General features: G+C 43.8%; 1 protein-coding gene across 3 annotated transcripts in view; it reads right to left on the bottom strand.

Moving 5' to 3' along the window:
- TRIM24 (tripartite motif containing 24) overlaps nt 1–24489 on the bottom strand; it is a 59656-nt gene that overhangs the window by 2777 nt on the left and 32390 nt on the right. The window contains exons 6-22 of one of the 3 annotated variants that reach the window (XM_018569425.1): nt 18352–18470; nt 15849–15999; nt 13594–13723; nt 12634–12750; nt 10670–10784; nt 8595–8741; nt 7486–7600; nt 6867–7024; nt 6312–6500; nt 5472–5645; nt 5238–5369; nt 4598–4601; nt 4182–4248; nt 3647–3821; nt 1837–2156; nt 816–945; nt 392–466 (exon numbers count right to left, since the gene is read on the bottom strand). In XM_018569425.1, coding sequence (XP_018424927.1) covers nt 392–466; nt 816–945; nt 1837–2156; nt 3647–3821; nt 4182–4248; nt 4598–4601; nt 5238–5369; nt 5472–5645; nt 6312–6500; nt 6867–7024; nt 7486–7600; nt 8595–8741; nt 10670–10784; nt 12634–12750; nt 13594–13723; nt 15849–15999; nt 18352–18470 — 2318 coding nt within the window. Of the gene's footprint in view, nt 1–391; nt 467–815; nt 946–1836; nt 2157–3646; nt 3822–4181; nt 4249–4597; nt 4602–5237; nt 5370–5471; nt 5646–6311; nt 6504–6746; nt 7025–7485; nt 7601–8594; nt 8742–10669; nt 10785–12633; nt 12751–13593; nt 13724–15848; nt 16000–18351; nt 18471–24489 lie in introns of all 3 variants that reach the window. The other 2 variants (XM_018569424.1, XM_018569423.1) reach the window with 2 other exon arrangements.

Here is a 24489-nt window from a genome sequence, read left to right as displayed (position 1 = left end):
CGGACGGCAAGAGGTTAAAGAATATTTCCCAAACAGGAGCCTTTATTGTTTTTCTATACGGGCATTTGTCAAATGTTACCTTCATCATTTAAACACAGAGCTCCTGAAACACAAACACAGGAAAGGACTGCTACTGACCTGCAATGCCAACACTGCTCTACAGGACTGTCTGCATCCAGAGAAGTGTAAAGCATCAAGGTAAATGGGAATTTAAATTTACATTGTGTCGAACCAAAACAAACAACTTCAGTCTACAAAAACCCTAAGGATAGGACAGGACACAGACACAGACACACACTTTTAAAAAATCCATATACAATTGTGATCTATTGTGCTGCAAAAAAACTGGGGAAAAAAAAGGGGGAGGAAGATGTCAAATGATGGTACTCACAGTGAGGGGAACCGGGTCTTGGAAGGCCAGACTTATCTCCTGACAGAAGAGGTATAAGAGAACTCTTTCACACTTCTGGAAAAAAAAAGAGTTTACAGATTAGGACACAAGCTTGAGGATTCCAGTACACTGCAGCCTGACTACTATTGATACATTGCTACAAGCTAATGTGTCTGTGGCACTGTCAGATCATCTGGGACCATAGAAACTTCTGAACACTTTTGTTCACCCAGTTCTATTAAAAAGGGAAACTCCAGAAAAATCTGTAATAAGCTCCAATAGCTTGCCCCCTACCTGGCAGGCTGTCCAGGACGTGTTCCCTTCCCTGGCAGGCCATCCAGGGCAAGCCGTTCCCCTCCCTAGTAGATCAGGCGACGCGGTGGCAGTGCCGCGCCCCCCCCCTTTATCATACAGGCACATTTACCCTCTGGTCCATTGGTGCCATTAAAGTGGCACCCCCCAGCTTCAGTTTCTCTGCCAGAGATGGGTCATCACAGTCATATTCCACTTCAGGTTTGGAAAGATCTCGGCAAAAAGTGCAGATCCATTCACCGCTATGAGAAAAAGAACAAAAAATGAAGTGAGCAATTTTTATAGAGTTACAATCAGGAGACAAGCCACAAAAACAACTCTGTCATATAATTAGTAGAGATGCACCGATACCAAGTACCATACTCGGTACAAGTACAGATACTTTGAGCTCCAAGACTAGAGAAAAATGCAAAGTTAGGAGGCAGCTGTCATTGTTAAGGAGCACACAGAGCTTGGGATTTGTACATCTGTTTAAATGTATTAGTTTGGTTTTATAAATATATATAAGTGTTGCACCGATACCATTTTTCCAAGTACAAGTACTGATGCATGCCCAAGTACTCACAGATAAATTTTTATTTATTGTCATGTGACAGTTTCTAAAACAATGCAGAGTAATGATTTCAGGACAGTGGTGGAGAGCCAGAGCCCGGTCTCAGCTGCAACCTCTGCCACCCTAGTATCGGCGCTGGTATCTGAAAAGTATCGGTGCATCTCTACTAAAATATAATTTCACTTTAGCTGAGGGTTGTACAATGACATTCTATCCAGGACAAGAGGATACAGAGGAGGCAATAAAGGGCTGGGCCTTCTCACCAACCTGCTGTAATAAACTGACACATGGGAACAGTCTCTGGACAGAGCTGCTGGTTGCTGATAGCTGATGAGAGTTTGAAGTTGACTGGTGGATGCTGAGATAGACAGTTCTGTTAAGTTACTATAAATGAGGCCCAGGGCTGGCCTTAGGGGTGTGCGAGCCGTGGCCGCACAGGGCGCCTAAAGGCCTAAGGCCGGCCCTGATGAGGCCCAATGAATGTGATGCTTCTGCCAGTTTAGTCATAAACCAGTAAACTGTAATTAGCTACAGAATCCAATGTGCTCATTGCACCTCACCACCCCGGATTGTTCCTTACCTGGGGAAGTTCATTAGTGTTGGCACATGGCAGGAGAGGTGAAAAACTTTGGGGCACTTTTCACAGCACAGTAGCTCGCCTCCGTTCTGACACACCGCGCACCAATCTTCATTAGGGTCATCCTCCTTCCCGCCACTTTCGGTCACCTGATCCTGGGAGCCCCAGTCATTGGCTCGCTGGTACAAACTCTGATGCATAACATGTCGGTCGCCGGTACTATCAGGAGTGTCCCTTCTCGGTGCAAAGTCTGGTTTGGTAGTGCGATTGGCATTTCGATCGAGAAGCATGGATGTTAAAATGCTGTTTCCAGAGTATTGAGGCTACGGGGAAAGACAAACGATTATTACATAGACAAAACAGAAGTGACAGAGGCATCAAAGAAAAAAAAAAAGCAAAAAGCACTATTTGTGGATTGCAAAAGGCACTTCCGTACATCACTATTCTTCCAGCGTGACCCCCCGGACAATGCCGATTCCCCCAAATCTTGCGAGAAGATGCTCCAATAAAAGCCCGGATCACAAGATCAGGAATATGAGGGGAGGCCAATAAGTTCTTACCCTCACCATGATCCAGATGTGCTAGGGATCTGACATTTTGCAGGTTTATTAGGTGGATATCTTCGTAATATGCATGCCAATTTTTGTAGGTCGTGGTGAATTGTACTCAACATTCGAGGATCTTACCAGCACTGAGATGTCACACCGGTGTAGGGCAGAAGCCGAGGGTAAGGCAAGTATATTCACTAATTTTTATCCTTTCAAACTTTTATGCTGCCATTTATATAAAAAGAAAAAAAAAAAGAAGAACAAGAAGGTGGCTGAGATTTACTAAGCTATCTTTGCCAACATTCCACCTTAAGCGACTTTAGTTGCTCCTCCTTTTAGAGATATCCTGCTTTGTAGTAAGACCGCGCTATTCCTGCCAAGTATAAAAGGGCCCACCTGTGTCATTCCAGGAGGTCCCAATGCTAAATCAAGAAGCAGCAGAATGATCTCACAGACCACCAGGAGCGTGCATCACAAGAATGGATGACCACAATTACAAATCTAGCAGGTGAGCATATGTATTTTATCCTTGTTTTTAGACATTTGGTTGAAGTCCCAGTTTAAAGGCACAAGCAGAGGTGTCGGGGAAAACAGATTTGAAGATTGCCAAGATCACAGAGTTGTTTTTCTTTAAAGATGTATAAAGGAATGAATGGGAAGTAGACAGCTCATCAACAAATCTGCTATAGAGAGGCCCCGAGGTGGTTGGAGAAGAATGGGAGACATAAGCTGGGTCAAAGTCAATGTGTGTGTCTATACCTCATGTCACCATCCAAACATGTATCAATAATTTCAGAAGTGGATATCCCATCTGTTCACACTGTGCAGCTGTACAAAGGCGCCATAGAACTTGTGGACCTCATTAGCTCTAGATTTTGGTCAGGCAGTGGTGGTACCCCCTCTGCATGTCACACAGATGTGGACAGTGTTCACTTTTATTTTAGATTGGATGAGAAACGGGAGGTATCACTATTCATTAGGCACTTACTGTTCTCCTGGTTACAAACACCAAAAAGATATGAGACAGAAAGCACCTCATTCCTATGGGACCAGCGCTGGAGACATGCAGATTCTCAGTTTTCGCACCATCAGACCATTTTGACTAATCGATCCCAGTTGTAAGATAATGCGCCTTCAGGCCATTGCAAAGGCTACTATTGGTCAGTAACGGATTAGGTGGCTTCTGTCTGCTGCTAATTCACATAAAGCCAGATCTACAGTTCTTAAAAATAAGCCCACAGAATATCCACCTCAGCATCACTTACATTCCTAGGACGCTGCTGTGGGCGTTGGTTGCCTTGTTTTACCACCACCACAGGGTATTCAAGGGAGTCGCTGTCAGTGTTGTTCTCTGGTTTGATCCGGATAGGTTCCAGGCGGACAACTGGAATTTTGTGGGTGGAGTCGGCTCCTCCGCTCGGTTTGCTGGAAGATCCAGAACTGAGGAGGGGTTGATATAAACATGAGATTCAATGACGCAAGAACAGTAAATTACACCCAGTCTACACTAGAGCCAAATACTGTGGACAGTTTGCTGAAGCAATTCTTATAGGTGTTAACTAGGCCTCCCCAGCAGACTTCCAGTGGCAGTATAACGCTATGGGTCACCATGGGTGGGTATTAATTACCGTTCAGCAAAGAAAAGGCATGCAGAGCACCAGCTTGCCAAATAAAATATATTCCACACACTTCACAACCTTTAAGTGGCTTTTAAACCTCTTAACTCTCCCTTAGTACAGAAAATGCTGGCTTTGAATGTAGTTTTGTCATTAGTGAATTTCATTAAAAAACACAAATTACCTTCCTCGGCTGCCCACACTGGACGCGCTTGAAGAACGGATTGGAGGATGAACACCTGCCAAGGAACCTGTATTAGCAGAAAACAGACACTAATGTGACGCATTCCTTACTGCTTGCCACTAGCAAAATGTGCAGCACAAAAGTTCAGGTTTTAGCACCAGAAACAATATATGGATTGAGTTACAGGTGTTGAGTGGAATTTGTAAGTTCAACCATTATGCAATGCATAAGCTCAAGCAGATACAGATCAAGAGCTTCACTTACTGTTCACCTCAAACACTAGAATGGAGGAAAAATGTGATCTCAGTGATTGTGACATGAAATTGGGTACCAGATAGTCTGGTTTATGCATTTCTGTAACTGTTGGTCTCCTGGAATTTTTGTCTGTACAGTTTATTCAGAATGGTGCAAAAAACAAGGCTGCTCTGCAGATGGAAATGCCTCGTTTATGAGAGAGGCAACAGGGGAAGGGCCAGATTGATTGGAGCTAACAGAAAGGCTACAGTGACACAGATAACTCTTGTAAACCTGCCGAGTAGAAGAGCATCTCAGAAGGAACGACATGTGGAACCTTGAGGCGGACAGGCTACAACAGATAAATACCATGCCGGGTTCCTGCTAGCCAAGTACAGAAAGCTGAGGGATGCAGTCGGCACAGGATCTGGTCTAATGAATTTTGATTTGTGCTGAAGGGCGTCCGGACACACACACACACACGAGATCTGAATCCAATAGAACACTTTTGGGATGTGATAGAATGGGAGACTGACAACATGCATGTGCAGCAGACAAATCTGCAGAAATCGCATGATGCAATTGTACCATCATGGAGTAAAATTTCACACAATGTTTGTGGAATGAGGAATTTATGTCTCAAAGATTTGATGGTGGACTGACCCAGTACTGGTATAGTGTTCCTAAAAATATTTGGTGAGTTTATGTATTTCAGCTGTCTATTCAGCTGTTTTTTTACCCAATTCCATAATACAGTCCAAGTACAAAACCTATATCATGGTTATATGTTACTGGAAAAAGAAAAAAAAAAAATTGTGGCACACCTATTGGAGAAGGCACAGAGGAGTTTGGCGATTGGACGGTTCGGTGAGCCATCATTCTCTGATGGTGGTTGTCCATTCTACCATCTTTCCGCATCATCTTGTCCACCATAATGTTATCTGTACTGTCGATCTGTGAATAATGAAACATCTCGTTTGGTGAATTCAGCTTTTCAGAAGTTCAACTTATACTTCATGGATGTGATTGTAGGAAGTGCCAGGATGTCATACTTACATCGGGCAGCGGTGGGAGGTTAAAGGAATTGGCAGCCGAAGACACCAACTCGATAACAGGGGAAGGGAAGACCTTTCCGTCACCTCCGGCCACACTGGTGATTGTTGGGCTGGACGGAGTAAGGGAGTTCCCAGCGCCTGAGTTGACCATGGTTTGGTTTCCAGCGACTTGCCACTTCGGGATAATGATATATTAGATAGATTACTATAAGAAACAACTACATGTCATAGCAGTTGAAAAAAAATACATAAAATCAGTAATTCGCACTTAGTGAACTCAACACCCAACACATCTCGCAATGGTGTCTGTGCTTTAAAGTGACGTTAAAGTCAACATGTTTTTAAGCCATTTCAAATGCTAATTAAAATCACTTACAATGAATTCTGCTCCATAAAAGGTTCAAAAGTTTTAGTTAACTGCAGGATCAGCTGGTCCCCCGAGCACTGGCCCCGATTTCATGTTTTAGGGCGGCTACGCTCAGAGCCACCCATGCGTGTCTCCACAAACACGCAGGTACAGCACGCCAATCCACTCCCCTGCTCCTCCCTTCACCAAGATAATAGATGGACAGATGCTGGATACTGTGGTGTCCCTTGTGATCTTGTACTCAAATAGGGGGTTTAAGGAAGCAGAGCTGAGAGAGTTGGAGCGGTTTGGGAACATGGTGGCTAAAAGCAAATTTGTTTGATCTGGATTATTATTAAAAAAAAAAAGTGTGTTTAATACTACTTTAACTGAATATGTGCAAATTTGAGCTGCTATTTTGCTCTCAGTAACCAATCCGATGTGTCCCCTCATTCTCTCACACGGTCTCTATATGGAGTCATTTGGAGTACATACCTGCTTCATGGCATGTTGGGGCACATAGGTCACTCTAATAGGATTGGGTCCCCCAGGTCTCCTGGGCATGTTCTGCATATGAATTTCCTGTTGAGGAGGTGCGTTGTGCGGGAATCGGACCTGCTGATTGGATAGTACCATGCCGTTGGCCCGCGGATTGACATTTTGGATATTCACAAACCGTTGGACCTGCTGAAAAAAACCAGACTAGATTCAGTCATTCACATCTAACATTTCTGTTCATGGAGAAGACCTGGTCAACTGTGACAGAGGAGATGCAGCCATGTACACACAAAAAAAAACTGTCAAAAGCTTTTTTTTAAAAAGAAGCTAATTTGTTAAAAACCATAAAGTAGTCTCTTCAACCTTTACTGAAAAGAAAAATATTTGCATTATATAAAAAACTCCATCAACAGTATTAGATCTGCTTCTTACCTGATTGCCAGGTTGTGGCGGCTGTTGGATGGGTCCTTGTACTCTCGGGTTGTTCATGCCCACAGGCTGTGGTGGGACATTGGCACTGGGACGGCGTTGTGCCTGCTGCTGGCGCTGAGCGAGGAGCTGCTGGTGCATGTGTTGGAGGCGGAGCTGCGCCAGGCTGATCTGGGATGGGAATTTGGACAGCTGGTTGCTGGGTGCTGTGCCATGAGTGTTTTTACCATCTGTAAGAGCTGTCTGCTGTGCTGGATCTCCCTCTTCAATCACCAGTGACCCTACATCAATGCCAGAAACTCATTAGGAGTGATTCTTTAAAGTTGTAAAACAGAGTATTTTACTGGTTTGGTAGTAAATCCATGACTACAACCCCCAACATTGTTTTATATTCTAGCAAGCTCCAAAACAATGCAATGTCCTCACACACATTAGGCATAGAAAAGCTTTCAAAACTGCAATCCACACACACACACACACACTTTCAAAAATGCAAAGGGATCACACAAACATATGTATAGAAATGTTGCCACAGTCTCTGCCCCTCCCACAATTGTGATCTTTCCAAGCAGTAGTTTGTGTCTCTGCCCCTCCCACAATGGTGAGATTTCCCCGCAGTAGTTTGTGTCGCTGCCCCTCCCACAATGGTGAGATTTGCCTGCAGTAGTTTGTGCCTCTGCCCCTCCCACAATGGTGAGATTTCCCTGCAGTGGTCACACATGAATATAGAGGACTTGTATACCTAGGCTAAAGATATGCTGTGCCCAGGAATTTGCATCACACAAAAATTGGACACGACTGGTCACAGGAACCACATCCCAATGGGCGCGAAGCAAATGTTTGAGGCGAAAGGTAATCTAAAAAAAAGGAGGGGAGGGAAACAAAAAGAATTTTTGTTGAGAGCATGAACACAAATCTACACTCTTACCTGATTTTGATATACATACAAAATGTATAAGACATCAGAAACCAATCTAATCTAAATGACGGCTTTCTTTGAAGGGGTCCACAGGAATTTTGTCTGAATTTAGCTACAATGTAATATTTAGACATTACGGAATCCTAATGGAGAAAAGAGCGCCTGAAATCTGCGCCATATAAAATAATCATTTGGAATATTCAACGCTGATCCATAAAGAACCAAAGACTGAGATTCAATGTATAAATGGAAAGCTTTCTAAGGCACATAAATAAGGCAATCGCAGCCAGGAAATAAGAGCCTTCTTGTTCTGACATCATCCAGGCTCACTATACATTTCCTGGACTATGATACCAGCAGAGATGACGCTATCATGTAAATCCTGGTGCCTGTTCAGTTCTTAGCTGTGTTCAGTGTCTGAGAAATCAGCCCCTGTGGCAACCTCTCAACTTTGTACAGTAACTTTGTAGCATGTCAATTATGCAGTTTGGTCGCTGGAGGAGAGGAGACTAAGCAAATGCTTCCTCCTGCCTGCAAAAGACTGACATTTTAGCCCAGGTACAGTCACTAACTGCCACCCAAAGATGGCTTTTTAATAAGCTAAAAAAATAAATAAATTATATGTTGTAGAATAATGTGACATGCAAACTTCAAAGTACTGACAGGTGCCCCTTTAACATACAGTAGGGGGAATTTATCAAAACTGGTTGCAGTGCAAATCTGCTCCAATCAGCTTCTCCGTCTCATTTTCATATCTTACCTGAGCAAACTGAAGAGAAATGCTGATTGGCTGCCATGGGCAACTGTTCCACATTCTGTCTGCTCCAGTTTTGATAAATTCCCCCAGTGTTGGATACAGATTTTGTTACCTGGTGCTATGATTTTCTACAATTGAATTTTGTAAGTAAAATAGTTGCCATTTAAACACTTACAAGCCGCTTGCTGTAGAGTAATGCCGTGCTGCTTCCGCTGGACACAGCCCACTTGGAGAAGTACACCACATGTTCCAGCTGTTTGGAGAAACCTTCCACTTCGTTCTTTTGCTTCAGGAGCTTTGTGCGCTGATCCGTTGCCAGGGTCTGCGATGGAAAGCAAAAAGGAAGACCATTACTTCTGATATTTTTTCCATTGTATATATTTATGGGGTCAGCTATTAAGAGAGGATTTGAAAATACGCGTAGCATCTCATCACTGTACTAAGGGCTTGTTCACACCGAAAGCGTGTGCGTTCCAGAGCGGTAGCTGCTGGAACGCACCGCGATCGCTAAGAAAATGCTCCCCGCGTCATCGGGCGTGGCGGTGCATTTAATTCCATGGCACAGCTTCCACGACCCCTCCCCGCAGTGCAATCGGACGCGTGGCAAAACTTTGCCTTGCCTCCTTTCCATGGCAAACGCCAAAAATAGAGCAAGCCTATTTTTTGCGTTTTGCAGTGGAACGGAGGCAAAGTTTTGCCAGGCGTCCGATCGCACTGCGGGCGGGGCATGGAAGTGGTGCCGTGGAATTCAATGCACCGCCACACCCCCTCCCGCCCCAGAACGCGGGGAGCATTTTCTTAGCGATCGCTGTGAACAAGGCTAAAGAATCAGTTCAACCAAATGCAATGTTTTTGGCACAAGCAGAGCCCTGTGAACTTAGTACCAAGGTCTTTCCATAATAGCTCAAATAGGATATAGGCGGCCCTCACATTTAGAGGTTTGATCACAACCTTCAGACTAAGCCAGCCTTAAAACCCAACACCAGGCACAATACACTCAATGCAGTGCATTACGTTCTAGAGGCCTTTTTCTGTAAACTTGCATGCTGTAATGAGATATACCACCATTTCCACTCAAATCCTAAGTATCCTACTAGTTATAGTCGGGCTCCCGCTGAACTCCCATGCCCACTCCGACTGTAGCACTGCAGGTCTCAGACCTCCGCATTATGGTCACATCTCTGTCCCCCTCTACTCCCGGACCATCACAAAATGGAGCCTGGGGCTGACCAGGAAGAGAGAGAGGATGCAAATGCAGTGCTGAGGTTTATAAGAGCAGACACAGAAGTTCAGTGGAAAGGGGACTTCCACCCGCAGGTTAATACTTAATTTGTGGGGAGATGGAGGGAAATCTGATCATGGCATGCAAGTTTACAGCAAAGAGCTCTACAGCCTGTGCCCGGAGTTGGGCTTAAACATCTCATCCTGGATTCTGGTCTGCCCTTTCCTCCAAGACCATGTGACCAAACACCTTTGCAGATGTCCCTTAAACAGCCACAGTGGCAGCACAGTACACAGTATTCTCTATCAGATTAAACAAAAAAAAATAAAAAAACTATGTAAAAAAAATGAAACGGCGGGAACTATTTAATGCACAATTACAATTTTGACTTGCAGCATCATGCTCTATGAACGGATTTATGCTGAGCGAGCGAATCTGGATCCACATATTTTAAAAAAGGCCAGATTTCAATTCAGACTCTCAGAATGTTAGTAATCAAAAATATTACTAACAAAATTCCAACTGTTTACAAGCATATTTATATAGCTCTGACATATTCCACAGTGCTGTTCAGCGAACACTAATCTATTCAGATCAGTCTCTGCATCAGAGGTGCATATACTCTAGTGCTCCCCCTCCCCAACAGTCAGGGGAACACTCTCACCAAAATCGCAAGTCAACCGAGGGTCCGTTGACTTGCAATTGTACCTTCCAATCCCTTTTTCAATGGAGGATAATAGAAGGGCACTGAAAAATGACTGGGGCTAGTTCATTACGGATTCGTGACATTACGCTGAAAAAAGTAGTGCATGCTCTACTTTTTTTCAGCACAACGTAACGCAATAGAACGGAGCAGTGTGAACGAGGCTCCATTCACTTTTTGATGCCCTTCCATTTCCAATGCAATGGATCCAGAGTAAATGGGTCCCTCAGAGGTTCACGTAGTATCTAGCTACTTAACATTAGTACAAAATGGTCAGTAACAAATTGTTTTAGGACTCTGTTACAATAACAAATACATGTTTTACCTCCAATTGATTAAGTAGAGCCTTCCCTTTCTTATTGATTTCCACCATAAGGGTAAAGATGGCTACTTTAATGTCTTGCTCCACCTGTTTTTGGTTCTGATTAACTTCAAGGATTCTGCAGTAGTAAGGGGGGAAAAAAAAAAAGTTAGTGAACATTTTTGCTGCAGAAAATCTGTCAAGGTTGAAGCATATTCTAATGAAATGAACGGCCTTGTGTACACAGAGCGGAGGACATCGGGAAGTAAATGAATAGATCAGCTTTGGAAGACAGGAGACTGCAATGCAGCTGGGTAATGGAATCGCTTCGAGGATGCAATCTGCATATTAATCCTGCCGGCAATACAGTCAGTATAACCTTAAACAGGGGTCGTGCCATTCCAACTTGGGGGATCGCATTTGCATGCAGAAATTATTTTTTGCGTAAACAGAAACAAGCAAGCAACTGCCAATTCCAGCAAGATAACCCTGCAACTGTTAAAGGCAAAAAGCTATTCCAATTTACATAAATTGGCCCCCCGTAAGAGGCCGATTTATCATGGACAGTGGACACTAATAATGAATACTCCACACTGTGCCTTCATGTTACATTTCATTCATAAAATGCAGAGCGAGATGTGCTATTGAGTGTTCACTGTATAGTGCTGCCGGAGCACTATGGTATAGAAGACATTTGGTCACGCAAGCTAGCAAAATCATTCGACTGGTTTCCTCCTTCTCAAGTCACTTTTTTTTACCAAAGTATCTGAGCAAAAAGAAGAACATAAAAAACCCAAAAAACAAAAGTAGCGTATTTTTCGCTCCATAAGACGCACTTTTTTCCCCCCAAAAGGAGGGGAAAAAAGTGTGCGTCTTATGGTGCGAATCCCTATCGCCCGACGCCCAGGACATGCAGTTTCGGGCGCCAGGTGAGTAGTTTTTTTGTACATTTAGCGGTGCTCCGGACAAGCAGAGCTAAATGTACAGCAGTGGGAGCCGCTGCTCGTTTAATACAAGCGATCTAATTATAATTAGATCACTTGTATCAAATCGAGCAGCGGCAAAAATGTCCGCTCCTTTGGGGGACCTGTGACCACGGCATAGGAGCTCACCATAGAGCCCCTAGAGCAGGCGAACAACGTCCATTCTTCGTCTGCTCTGTATGATTACCGAGACCGTGGCGGTGTAATCACAGCGCCATCTGTCTCAGCTGTGACTAACTACAGCTGTCACAGAACCCCTGCGTCCTATAGTCTGGAGCGCCTTATAGAGCGCAAAATACGGTACATCTCTCCAAATTCTTGTTTACCCTGAAAGAGATCCAGTGTGCTCCTACAATTCTGTAGTAAGCATGGCCTTTGCTGCACTGAAATGTCAAGCAGTGTTGTGAGCCCTTCCCAGTTCTCTTTTGGACTATAGAACTCCTCCTCACAAAGATGAGGAGATGCTATAAAGAGGAAAAGAGGAGGTAATTTGTAGTCCAGCAGAAGACAACCGGGTAGGACTGACAGCAGAGCTTGTAATTGCAATGCAGCAGAGGCTGCTCACAACAGGAACTTAGGAGCTTATAGGATTGCTGGCAAAACTACTTTTCTGTAGCTGAAGCATATTTAAAAAGCAACCACAAGGGGAAATGTGCATGCATGGCAGAGATTAACTGAATATGTTATTTCAGTGTAAGCACAAAGGGACTCCGGAAGTCTGAAGTTCTAGTACGGGTTGGTTCAGGAGCCAGTCTATCCAATCCAGAATGTTTTTTTTGTTAAGGAGCCAGCTCCATATACAACTAAAGAAAACCTAAAAGTTAGGCGCCAGCTGTCATTTTTAAGGAGCATTGCTTTTTTGGCTCTTGGGATTTGTCCATCCCTGTTCTAATACATGTTCTGCATAATGGACCAAGCTTCTACCTTACTTACAAATGTTAGGCCTACGTGGTAAGAGGGCTCCGATTTTGAATGCTGAGAAGTGACGATGCCTTGTGTACTTACCGATTCTGAATTTGGTCTCCAGTAAACTTTATGTACTTGTTCTTTTCCATTAACTTAGATATCAGCGTGTCAATGATCACCTTCTGGCTCTGAAAAGCTTCTTCAATAAACTGGTACCTGAAATAGAAAAGTTCGTGATTTGAAGTTTGCAGTTTCTGAAGAACTGTCATGTTCAGCCAGGGGCAGCTCAGACATGAAAAACGTGCACAAGGATAGGCAATTATCCCCTAACAGGGTGATTCACAAAAGGGTGAAGAGTTGAGAGGGCAGGAGAAGTAAACTATATAGGACAAAATAAGAGATCGGAAAAATTCTCCAATTCCGCTCACTTTTCAGCTCAGCTATGTTGCTGAACAATGTGAACAATCTAGGACAACATAGCTGAGCTGGTAAAAGGGGAATTGGAGAATCTTTCCAAAATCTCTTTTGTCCTAGATCGTTCACAAAAGGGTGAAGAGCTTGGAGAAGGCAGGAGAGTGTCATTATCAGAGAAATATTTGAGCATCTATGAACATTATTTGGCTTCAAGAGAAACCAATTCATCAGCGGCATAGAAAAGGTTTCTTCACTTAAGCTGGGGTGTCTGTGACAAAGCAGTGAGTCAATGTAAACAGAACTATCTGTCCGTCCATCAGATCTGTCCGATTAAGATAGATAGGACAGATCTGACGGGCCGCCCGTCACATCCGTCCAATTTATCTTAATTGGGCAGATCTGACGGACGGATCTGACGGACGGCAGGGCGGACGGGCAGATTTGACGGACGGGTGGGCAGATCTGACGGACGGACAAATCTGACCCCCCCCCCCCTTAAATGCATTATACAAAACACGGACAGCTGCCCCTCTGGGATTTGTTCTGCATGGTTGACCAGCCACATTAGAACAGGCTAATAAAACTTTAGTCTTTTCCCCCAAAAATGACATACTATGCTCTCATTGGTGCAGCACCAGTCCATACCTGTGCTCTTTGTGCTCTTGCAGCTGGCAGTCCCGACATGTCAATTTGTCGCAGGTTTCACAGTAAAGTTTCAGCTGCTCCTTTTTGTGGAACGGACAAAAAACCGGACGCTGACTGTTGCCGCCAACTTCTATAAAGATACAAGTCAGTATGTAAAATAAGTCCGTATTGTATTTGAGCACACATAATTAACTGCACAAACCCACGCTGATAGAGATAATGCAGAAAGAATAGGAACTACTAAAGTGTTGGACGGCATCAAGCAGCACCTATGGAGAAAAAGCTGTTTAGGAGCCTTCGCTCCTGGCTGTCTTACCGCCTGCACTGAGGTTTCTGGTGTTCCCCAACATGCTGGGTGTTGCCCCTCCTCTTGTTGCATATCAATAAACACAAAAAAAACAAACGTTTTTTGGAGTTTAAAAAAGGGACACAGGATCAGAAGTAAATCAGACAACTGGGTTACACTGCTGCCTTAAGAAACCGGACGCTGGCAAAAAAAAAAAAAAGCCACTGGATAGCCTGGTATAAGCCCTACCACTTCCGTCATGCTTCAGTTTCTTTGCTGGTTTCATAGAAAGCAGAAAACAGGATTTTTTGCACTTGCTGGTACACAGGTCCCACTGTGGTTGTGATCTACTTCTAATACTGATTTTCTACAAACCTGAAGCATGGAGGTGGGCCGGGGAAAAACCTTCAACTAGCCAAACTCCGTAGGAATTTTTCACCCTGTACACAAGCATACTAGGCACACACCATAGGCTGCGCCACCACCCTGGACCTGCAAAGCATAGTGTACAGCAAACCAGTACACTAGTTGTCTGGGGACTCAGTACCAGAGGAGTCACATTACTGAAAAGCCCCACAATCTTTGCTTCAGCAGGGTCCGAGCACAGACTCCGGAGGTGGAGCAGAGGAGTAGCTGATCCAGATAACTGCTCAACAGCCCAGAAGTAGAACAATGGAGACTTGATTAAAAGAGATTTTAATACATCAGAGACATTAAAAGTCAGGTAAAATGGTTAAACGTTTCTCCATCTAGGAGAAACAAAAAAGTACAGAATTTAAAAAAAACCTAGAGGTGCACCGAAATGGACATTTTCAAACCGAAAAACATTTTTTCAAATGTTTTAAATATTTTATATTTCTATTAATTCAATTAAATATTTTTATTTTTTACTTTTAGGGGCTTCAGGGAAATATTAGGAGTCACAGACCCCCAATATTTCCCTTTTAAAATAGAAAGAGATTGAGGACACAAAGTCCGCAATCTCTTTTTCTGCAGCCCCTGTTATCAAGGAACAGGAATCCTCTATACTGAGTGTTCCTGTTCAATCATAACATGGAGGACAGAGTATGGTTACTATAACTACAACTATGAATGAGCAGGAGGTGATGTAGATCACTTCCCATTCATGCATAATTGAGGATATAGTAACCATACCATGTCCTCAATTATCTACACACACTCAGCGATCACGGATCACGGACTGTTTGTACCACTCTCCTTCCTGACACAATGTCACAGGAGGCTGAGCGAGCGGTGCAGGGAGGAGAGCCAAGCCTCCTGTGACAGCGCAGCCTGTCTCCCCCCCCCACACCGCTCTGCTGGACTGCTATAGGAGGCTGAGCGGTGTGGGAGGAGACGCCAGCCGCTCAAAGCGCTCTCCTCCCGCAGCGCTCGGCTATCACAGTTTCTCGCCTCCCAGCTGGGACACAGAGCAGGAGGAAAGAAAGCATGGATGCACCGCTGTATCAGCAGGAAAATTGCACTTTCGGCATTATGCCAAAAGTGCCTTTTTCGGCCAATATGTTTCGGCGGCCGACAGATCGGTGCATCCCTATAAAAAAAACAAAAGACTATTCCATTTGTAAATAACTTTGCAATGCGTAGTACCATTGTTGTAGTTTTAAACAGGACAAATTATAGAATATAAATTTATATTTTATCTACAGTATCCGTCCGTTTTTCTACTACGGGCGGACGGCAACTGGTTAAACAGTGAGAAAAAAAAGAAAAAAGTAGGTTATTCGCTTTGTTGCCTAAGGACTGCATAAAAAAATAATAATTTCTAAGACCGGATCATTAAAAAAATGGTTTGTCTAAACAAAAAATATAAATTTTTGGCTGAACAAACAAGCCGATAGCAGTAAAAATTGCTCTGATCCTTATGGGTGAAAAGGTGTGAGCTAAAGTGGTTAGTTAACCCTGTAAAGGAAATGTCAGGCGTCACAGAATATAATGATGAGTCACTCACCAGGCGGCACCTCCTCCTTCTGGCGCACAGTGTGGTCTTTGGTGAACTTTACCCTCTGATGGGCCTGGATGCAGTTTTTGCACAGCCATTCCACACACTCTACACAGAAGCCACGAGCCTCCGCGTTGTCCTCACAGCTTGTGCAAGCTTGCTAAAGAGAGAAAAATAAAATACCCGATCTGAGAACGGACTTCTGAATACCGCAAAGATATGAAAGCTTTCAGATGGTCACCGCCGTGTGATGAATGGTTGAGTTTCAGCATCTGCATAGGGTGCACACAACAGAGCTCTGGGGCTCCCAGGTAGTCAAACCAGGTTCACACAGACAGAACCCTGTCAGCTATTGTGTAATGTCTCCAAATGATGGGAACACTGGTAGCCCCAGTGTGCTGGCAGAACTCATTATCAATTGTAAACTAGATCTGCAGGACTGTCTTATGTGCACAGCGCCATCTGTTCTAATAGAAGCTGCTCGTTGTTTATAATACTGCTCCAAAGAAACAATTTAAAAAAAAGGTTAGAAACAGGTTTTGTTTTTTTTAAACACTATTTAGGATAGCTGTGTGAATGGGAACACAAACATAGGGGTCTATTCACTAAGCTGCCGTAGGCAGCCGAGTGAATGACCGACCTGAAGTGGGCCGAACACTGTTCGGCTATTCACTTCAGGCTGGTACGGCTGATTTCAGCCACACATCAGCTGAAATCAGCCGTACATCGGCTTGCTTCACGATTGTGCGGAGCTAGCAGTGAAAGCTAGCTCCGCCCAATAGTTTCCTATTGTCCGGCGGCTCTGCTGCCGTCAAAAAAAGAAAAAAAAAAAAAAACTTTCCCGGCGCTCTGGGAGCCTCCGGCTCCTGGTCGCCCAGGAGAGAAACACTGCCGTGTCTTTTTCTTTATTCTGACACGGAGCGATGTCAGAATAGAGAGAAAAAAAAAAAAATTCCCATTGAAATACATTGCTACATTACTATTGGCTATTTCAATTTGCAATAGTAAACTAGCATTGTACCCGCCCTCTGCTGATGGAGAACTGCAGCAGAGGGCGGGTACAATGCTAGTTTACGATTGGCTATTGCAAATTGAAATAGCCAATAGTAACGTAGCAATGTATTTCAATGGGAACATTCTTTTTTCTCTATTCTGACATCCTGGGGACATGAAGGGGTCCTGGGGCCGAAGCTACGGCTAGATCCTTCGGCAGCTTTGTGAATAGACCCCATAGCGGAGGTTTCTCAAACTGGCTACAAAAAAGGTGGAAATGCATATTAAAAGGATACGCTATTAAAAGTAGATAACGCACACCATATCCAGTGCGTTCCGGCCAGGCAGTGTTCTGGGGCAGGAGGGGACATGTCGATGCCATTCATGTCAATGGCACCACAGAGACACACCCCGTCCGCATAGTTTGCCCACACCGGAACACAAGGTACAGGAACGCCCTACGTTACAGTGCAATCTGAAGAAAAAAAAAATGCATGCAGCATTTTTTCAAATTGCACTTCACTGGAACGGAGGGCATTCCTGTACCTCATGTTCCGGTGCGGGCGATCACAATGCGGGCGGGGTGTGTGTCTGGCACGACACGCCCCCTCCCGCCCCGGCTTGATCTATGTGATGCAGCGCGTTCTGGACACGATCCACACCAGAACGCACTGGATATGGTGTGACTGGGCTCTTAATGCAGTACTAAACTCAGGCTTAAATCTTGAAAATACATTCACGTACCTTAACCATTAACATGAAGGTGTCTTATTTGTGTATCACTCGGCTGTAGATCCTCAAATCCTCTCTGAATTGGTGCCGACACTGTCCTTCCTTCTGGAGGGTGGCTACTTTTGTTGTAAAGTAGTCACTGCACCAAGCTCGCTCCTGGGATGGACTACAATCTCACGTTTAGTTTACTAATTTGTAGCCAGATTGTATTCCATCACGGGAGTGATCTTGGAGCGGTGACTACTTTACAAACACACACAGGGACAATGGGGAACAAAAGTACCCCCCCTCCAGAAGCAAGGGCAGTGTCAGCACCTAGTAACCTGAACTATTTTTGATAATAGTTGCAGTACTTGAATGCAGTTTTAAGATTTAACTCCTGAGTTCAGCGTCACATTAAGGCCCCATTCACATGTAGCGACATACCTTTGTAGCGGCCGGGATAGCGCAACTTTTGGGGCGACGTTCCGGCGACGGTAGCGCAACATTCTCAGTCGGGCTCCATAGAAAAAAGCTAAATCGCGCAAAATCCGCTGAAAAAAAGGGTCCTGTAGAAGCGACTTGCGACCCCGACATGGAGCTAAGACAGCTCCATTGACTATCATTAGCCGGCGACTTCTCGCAAAAAATGCGCGATATCGCGCGGCGGAAATCGCACAATAAGTCGCTACATGTGAACGGGGCCTTAGTGTTGCACAGAGTGGGAGAAAAACGTTTTTGGTTTGTGCTCTCATTATGAAGATTACACCTTGACATTGGACCAGATGATACGACAGATGGGACTCACCTGGCTCGGCTTCTCTACAGTGCTGCTGGGAACTTCAGTGGTGTCGCGCACAAAGTAGTTTTCTATGATGTCTTTGTCAGCACACTCCTGATTACACATGGGACATCGGATTATCCCAACTGCAGACAAAAATAAAAAGAAAGCAACAGGGTTAAGGAGCTTGAACAGCACAGAGTTCATTAGGTTTGCTTAATTCCAAAGAAACAGACAAGAAAAATCACACTTGGTATTGGGGTGCAGTAGTAAATATACAGTAGTTGTGATTAAATTTAATTTTATGCTAGGTCTAAAAAAAAAAAAAATATAAGGGGAGTCTGAAATATTACATATTTTGTATCCTTATCTTTAGGCTGCACCGAAATCTCAAACTGTATTGTCAGCACTGCCTAGTTCTCCTCTGCTGGACTACAGAACCACGCCTTCTGTTCTCATCACCACTGCAAAAAGGGTGTTCTGTAATACAACAGTGGAAATTGGACAGGGTTGACAACACTGCTGACGATTTCACGTCAGCAGAGGCACTGCGTTGTCAGCCCACTACAGAAAGTTAGGAGCTCACTGTATTTGCTGCATTTTTAAAGGGTTACAACACAAGGAAACACAGTACACACACACACTGACAACGCAGTGCCTCTGCTGACGTAAAATCGTCAGCAGTGTTGTCAACCCTGTGAAGTTTCCACTGTTGTATTACAGAACACACACACACACATTATGTATATGTATGTATGTATGTATGTATGTATGTATGTATGTATGTATGTATGTATGTATGTATGTATTTTTTATACATACATACATACATACATACATACATACATACATACATACATACATACATATATATATATATATATACATACACACACACACACACACACACATATACATATATACACACACACTTTTAATATTGCAAAGATTTAAAACAAAAAAACTGAAACACAACCATTGAAGTTGCCCTTTAATATATGTGAACACCATGTAAACAGAAGCCCACTGCTTCAAACCCACTGTAGACACAACAATCTGCATTAAATGAGAACGGGCAGAGTTCAATGCACTCATCCCCATAGTTAGCGCCGATGTCTGGCAGTGAAGCTGTCGCATATTGACTCTACTGATCAAGAACTGAGCGATCACAAACTGTTGATCACTCAGTTCACAATCTTCTCCACGCAGAGAGCGGTGACCGTCAGTCATCACTCCTCGCAGGGATTACCCTCTGCGTTCCTCCAGTGCTCAGAGGGACAGACCAGGGAGGGGCGGGCACAGCTGGCTCTGGATCTAGAGGGGCAGGGTCAGCTGTCAATCAGGCAAAAGGGTGAATCCTGACAATATTGTTGGGATCTTTCCTGGCTGCAGCGTGGCTCTGCATTAGTAAAAATTTTCTCCTGTGACCCAAAAGAGAACACTAAAAAAAGGTTTGGCCGTAGTTCTCCTTTCAGCTCCAAAGACGTTACTTTACTTCGGCTGAATAAAAAGTACCACAAGCAAGGCCTTCCTGTAGCAGAGCGATTTTCTATTTTTTAATGAATATTTTATGATTACTACAAGTGACAAGACATTGATATGCAAGTTCAAAAACACAGATTATTGCTAGAGTACAACAATCCAGTGGACCAATAACTAGGAACCATAAAACATTGCAATCTCATTTCCTTACACTCGGACAGTAAAACATTTTTAACAATCTTACTACACGCGCACACACAAAAGTCTTGTGACCACTACAATACTGCTCTAGCAATTGCACCAGCAGCTGCTCTACGTGAACCCGATGACCAAATGCGGCTACATATCTGATTATATAAAAGTCATGCCATGGCCTGGTTACAGCGGTTATCCAACGGGTTGCATAACACACAAATACTAGAAAACCTCCACTGTGCCAAACACAAGCAGCCACAACCCAGAACAGGAGCAGGATTTAATGATGAAACCTCAAAAACACACATCCACCGTCTGCTAGATAACATGGAGTCAGAGGGAGGTTTGCTAGGTTTTTGCCCACCCACAATCACCAAAAGATAAACATGCTGTATTAAGTCTTCAACGCATTTTGGTAGTCTTTTCATAAAGATGGTTTTTCTGAGATCTACTTGTTATGCAGTTGATAAATACAGGCAATAGTGCTCATCGAGAGGACACCACTGTATTCCTTTCCATAGTTTATATATCAAACTGAGAAAGTGGTGTCCATCTGGATGTGCTACTTGGCACGGCTGTCCAAATCTGAGGACTCTAAAAGGAAAGAAATACTATTGTATGTATTTCGTGTAGAGTAGTTAAAGTGACATTAAACCCTCAGATTTTTTAACATAAACCAATACTGTAATGTGTGCCTTACTGTAATCCATGGTTGTTTCTCTTCTCATGCTGGGCAGAACTTCTGTTTTGCAGCAGACTGCCTTGTCTCTGAAATTGATACATGGTGTCTGTGTGTAGGTTCACAACCTGAGCCAGCACTACAGGAAGAGGCAATCAGCTGCAAAGGGAAGTTCTCCCCAAGCATGAGAAGACCTAAGGATTTAAAAAGGAAGAGCAGCAAAGAGAAGGGAAACAACCATGGATTACAGTAAGGCGCACATTACAGTATTGTTTATGTTAAAAAATCTGAGGGTTTAATGTCACTTTAAGCTTTTTAGCAGGTTCAGGAAATCTTTGTATCAAATTTACAAATAGTATTGTCACAGTGCAGTGCAGTCTTCAGGTTATACATGTTTCCACGCTAATCACACTAGGTGTGAATATTACATATAAAGCCAAAACACTGATTTTGCCTATATTTTAGATTAATGGTCCATCTATAATGACATAGCAAGGTCCCAGTTTTCATAAATCAGAGCCTTTCCAAGTGCTCTTATTAAAGTCACACTACCAACATTCCTTAAACTCCAATGATTGCGTTATAAACATCAGCAAATACTACCAGGCAAGAGGTTCATAAAAAAGGTTCACATTACTGAGGACTTTTCAACTGATAAAGTCTAAATATTACACAATACAAATACCAACTCCAAAAGGTTTTCTTTTACGTTTTGGATAGAATAAGAAGGGGTTAGCACTTCAATCCGACATGTATGGCTGTCTAGAAGATCTACCCTCACATTTTATACATTATACAATTGCAACTTTAGGAGCTTGTTGGGACATCCCATCCCATTAACAAGGGCCATTAATATACTGGCTGGCTGTATTTTGCTGGCTCCTACATTTTTAAGCCAGCTCCTGGAGAAATTTGCCCAGGCCTGAATAATACTTTTCCCCATAGTTCTCCTAAGGGTCACGGGAGAACACAAACTAGCGTTCTCCCGTGACCCAAAGCTCAGTATACCGCAAGCTACAGCTCGCGGTATACTAAGACTCCGCAGCCAGGACGGATACCGACAATACTGCCTGGATCCACCCAGCTTCGGGATTGCAGAAGCAGAGCCAGCTGTGCCCGCCCCCTCCCCGGTCCGTTTCGCCAGTCAGCGCTAGAGGATCAGTCTGCAGGGATCGAGAAGTGAGCGAGCGACGGTATGTGTTCTCACTTCCCGATCTACTGAGCCGACCTGTGACAGTTTCATTGTCACAGGTCGGCTCAGATTATGAGGCTGAGTAAAAAAATCGCCTCATAATATTCCTTTAAAATGTCCACAACAGCAGTGGCAACACCGAGTGAGTGGTGTTCATGTATGGTACTTTTTATACAAATTTCCACAATAAACATACTTTCCTGCTAGTGTGACTAGTTCATTACCTTTTCAAACTGTTTTTGTCCTATTACAAAAATTGGGGCTGATCATGTGATTATAGCATGTCTATTTCAACAGAACACCAGCAGGTACAACAATGCAAGAGTTAAAAATACATGCTATAAATATAACCAACTTAAGGAGACATTTTTCACAAATGTAGAGCTACACTTCAAATCTACCAAAAAGATCAGTGCATGTGAAATCTCTCACACACACACACACACACACACACACTCCTGGGCAAAAATCTTTGCACCCCTGCAATTCTGTCAGATAATGGGCTCCTGAAGCCCAGCAATAAGCTGTAAAGCCGACAGTCGCCTTTGCAAGTTTAAAATGGGCCTGATGCCAGTGACGTCACTGGTCATTAAGGGGTTAAAGAGAAGAAAAAAAAAAACCTCACGCCAGAACTGGTTCCAGACAAAGCGCTGGAGAGTACTGGACTGGCCAGCAATGAGTCCAGGTCTGAATCCCATAGAGCACCTGTGGAGAGATCTCAAAGCAGCAGTACGGAAAAGAAACCCTTCCAATGTGAGAGACCGGCAGCAGTTGTAAAAGCCGAGTGGTCCAAAATTCCTGTAGAGAGATGTAAGAAACGAATTGATGATTACAGGAAGCGATTGAAGTCAGTTATGTATTCCAAGGGCTGTGCTACCAAATATTAATTAGGGTGCCAATAAATTTTGTCCAGTCCATTTTTGGAGTTTTGCGTGGAATGTCAGATTAGGCTATTTTTTCCAGCGCAAATTGGTGCATCATCTGACAGAAATGCAGGGGTTACAATATTTTTGGGCCATGACTGTTATAGATTTGCCATATTTGAACTACTGGATGATATTCTTCTTCCTGGTTTAAGGGTTCTTGCTAGACTCCAAACCAATACACAGTTCTTTGCACAAGTGTACAATCCCTTGAGACTTCCCCATGTTACAGTACTACAACTTGCATTAGGTTGGCTTTAATTGGGACTAAGGGTCACCAAAACGGTCATAACAATTTACAACAACATAAGAAACTGAATAATACTGACGGCATAAATCTCCACCCCTTTGATGTGAAACACCTAAATAAAAACTCACGCAGACTTTGTTAGTCACATAATTAGTTGAACGGAGTCCAAATGTAAGCAACTGAAGTGTCACACGATCGCCAAGTAAATACACCTGTTGTTTCAGGAAGGCCTTAGGAGTGTTGGAGAACATCAAAACAAGTTAAGCACAAATTTCCCAAAGGGTTGGGTTATCAAACAACAACTATTTCAACGTAGCTCAGAGCGCATAAACAAAAAAAAGAAGGAAAATATGGCAAAGCCATAATGCCGTCAAGGAGAAGCCAGCCAACAAAACTTAACCAGATAAGTGGAGCAAGTAATACAAGCAAACCAAAAAGCTTATAATAAAAACTGAGAGACATGAAAAGATCCACAGCCAATATGGAAGTAACCAATCATGGGACAACCATAACCTGGACATCCACAAAGATGGGCTTTAGAGAAGAAAGCCATTCCATTGGATTCTCCCAAAAAGGACAGGAGACACAGCAAATGTGGAAAAAAAGTTGTCTGGTCTGACGAGACCAAAACACGAACTGATGTGTGTGATGAAACAACACTGCTCATTACTCTGAGAGCACCATCCACACTGTGAAGCGTGGTGGTGGTGGTGGAATCCTTGTCTTGATACTTTTCATCAGCAGGGAAAGACAAATTGATCAGTATTCAGAACAAAATGGATGGATCTAAATACAGAGGAGTTCTAGAGAAATACGGTTTCAGTCTTCAAAAAAACCCAAGACTCTTGTTAGGCCTACATTTCAGTAGGACAAGGACTCCCAAACCCAGTCAAATCTATGCTGCTTTAACCCCTTCGTGACTGACGACGTACAGTGTACGTCGCCAGCATCGGGGCTGTTTAAACAGACTCCCGGCGACTTTTACCGCCGGGAGTCTGTTTAAAACTTGTAGAGCCGACTGTCGGCTTTACAACAGAAGCGATCCTGGCGACTTACCTGTCGCCAGATCGCTTCTGCGTCCCGCCGTGCTTCCCGGGCTCCGTTGCCCCTCCTACGGGCCCGGGACCGGCGATCTTTGTGTCCGCGGGGAGCTGGGGAGGAGGTCGACGAACTTCCGTTCATCGATCCCCTCCCCATTCTATGGGACCGGGAGCGATGCAGATTGCATCACTTCCGGTCCCTGTGCTGTCAGTTCTGGGCTCCTGCAGCCCAGCTATAAGCTATTGAAGTGCGATCTGCACTTCAATAGCTTATTTCCAGTGTAAAGGTGACACTGAGGGTCTTTTGGACCCCCAGCATCACCTTAAAGAGGACCTGTCACCACCATCTGCTATTACATGGGGGGGCTTGCAAGCCACCCCATGTGATAGCAGTCAAAGTAAAG

This window comes from Nanorana parkeri, unplaced genomic scaffold, assembly GCF_000935625.1.
Source record: "Nanorana parkeri isolate BGI_ZX_2015 unplaced genomic scaffold, ASM93562v1 scaffold1332, whole genome shotgun sequence".
Lineage (NCBI taxonomy): Eukaryota > Metazoa > Chordata > Amphibia > Anura > Dicroglossidae > Nanorana > Nanorana parkeri.
The sequence above is the reverse complement of the archived record's forward strand: the minus strand, read 5'-3'. Positions and strand labels throughout refer to the sequence as shown.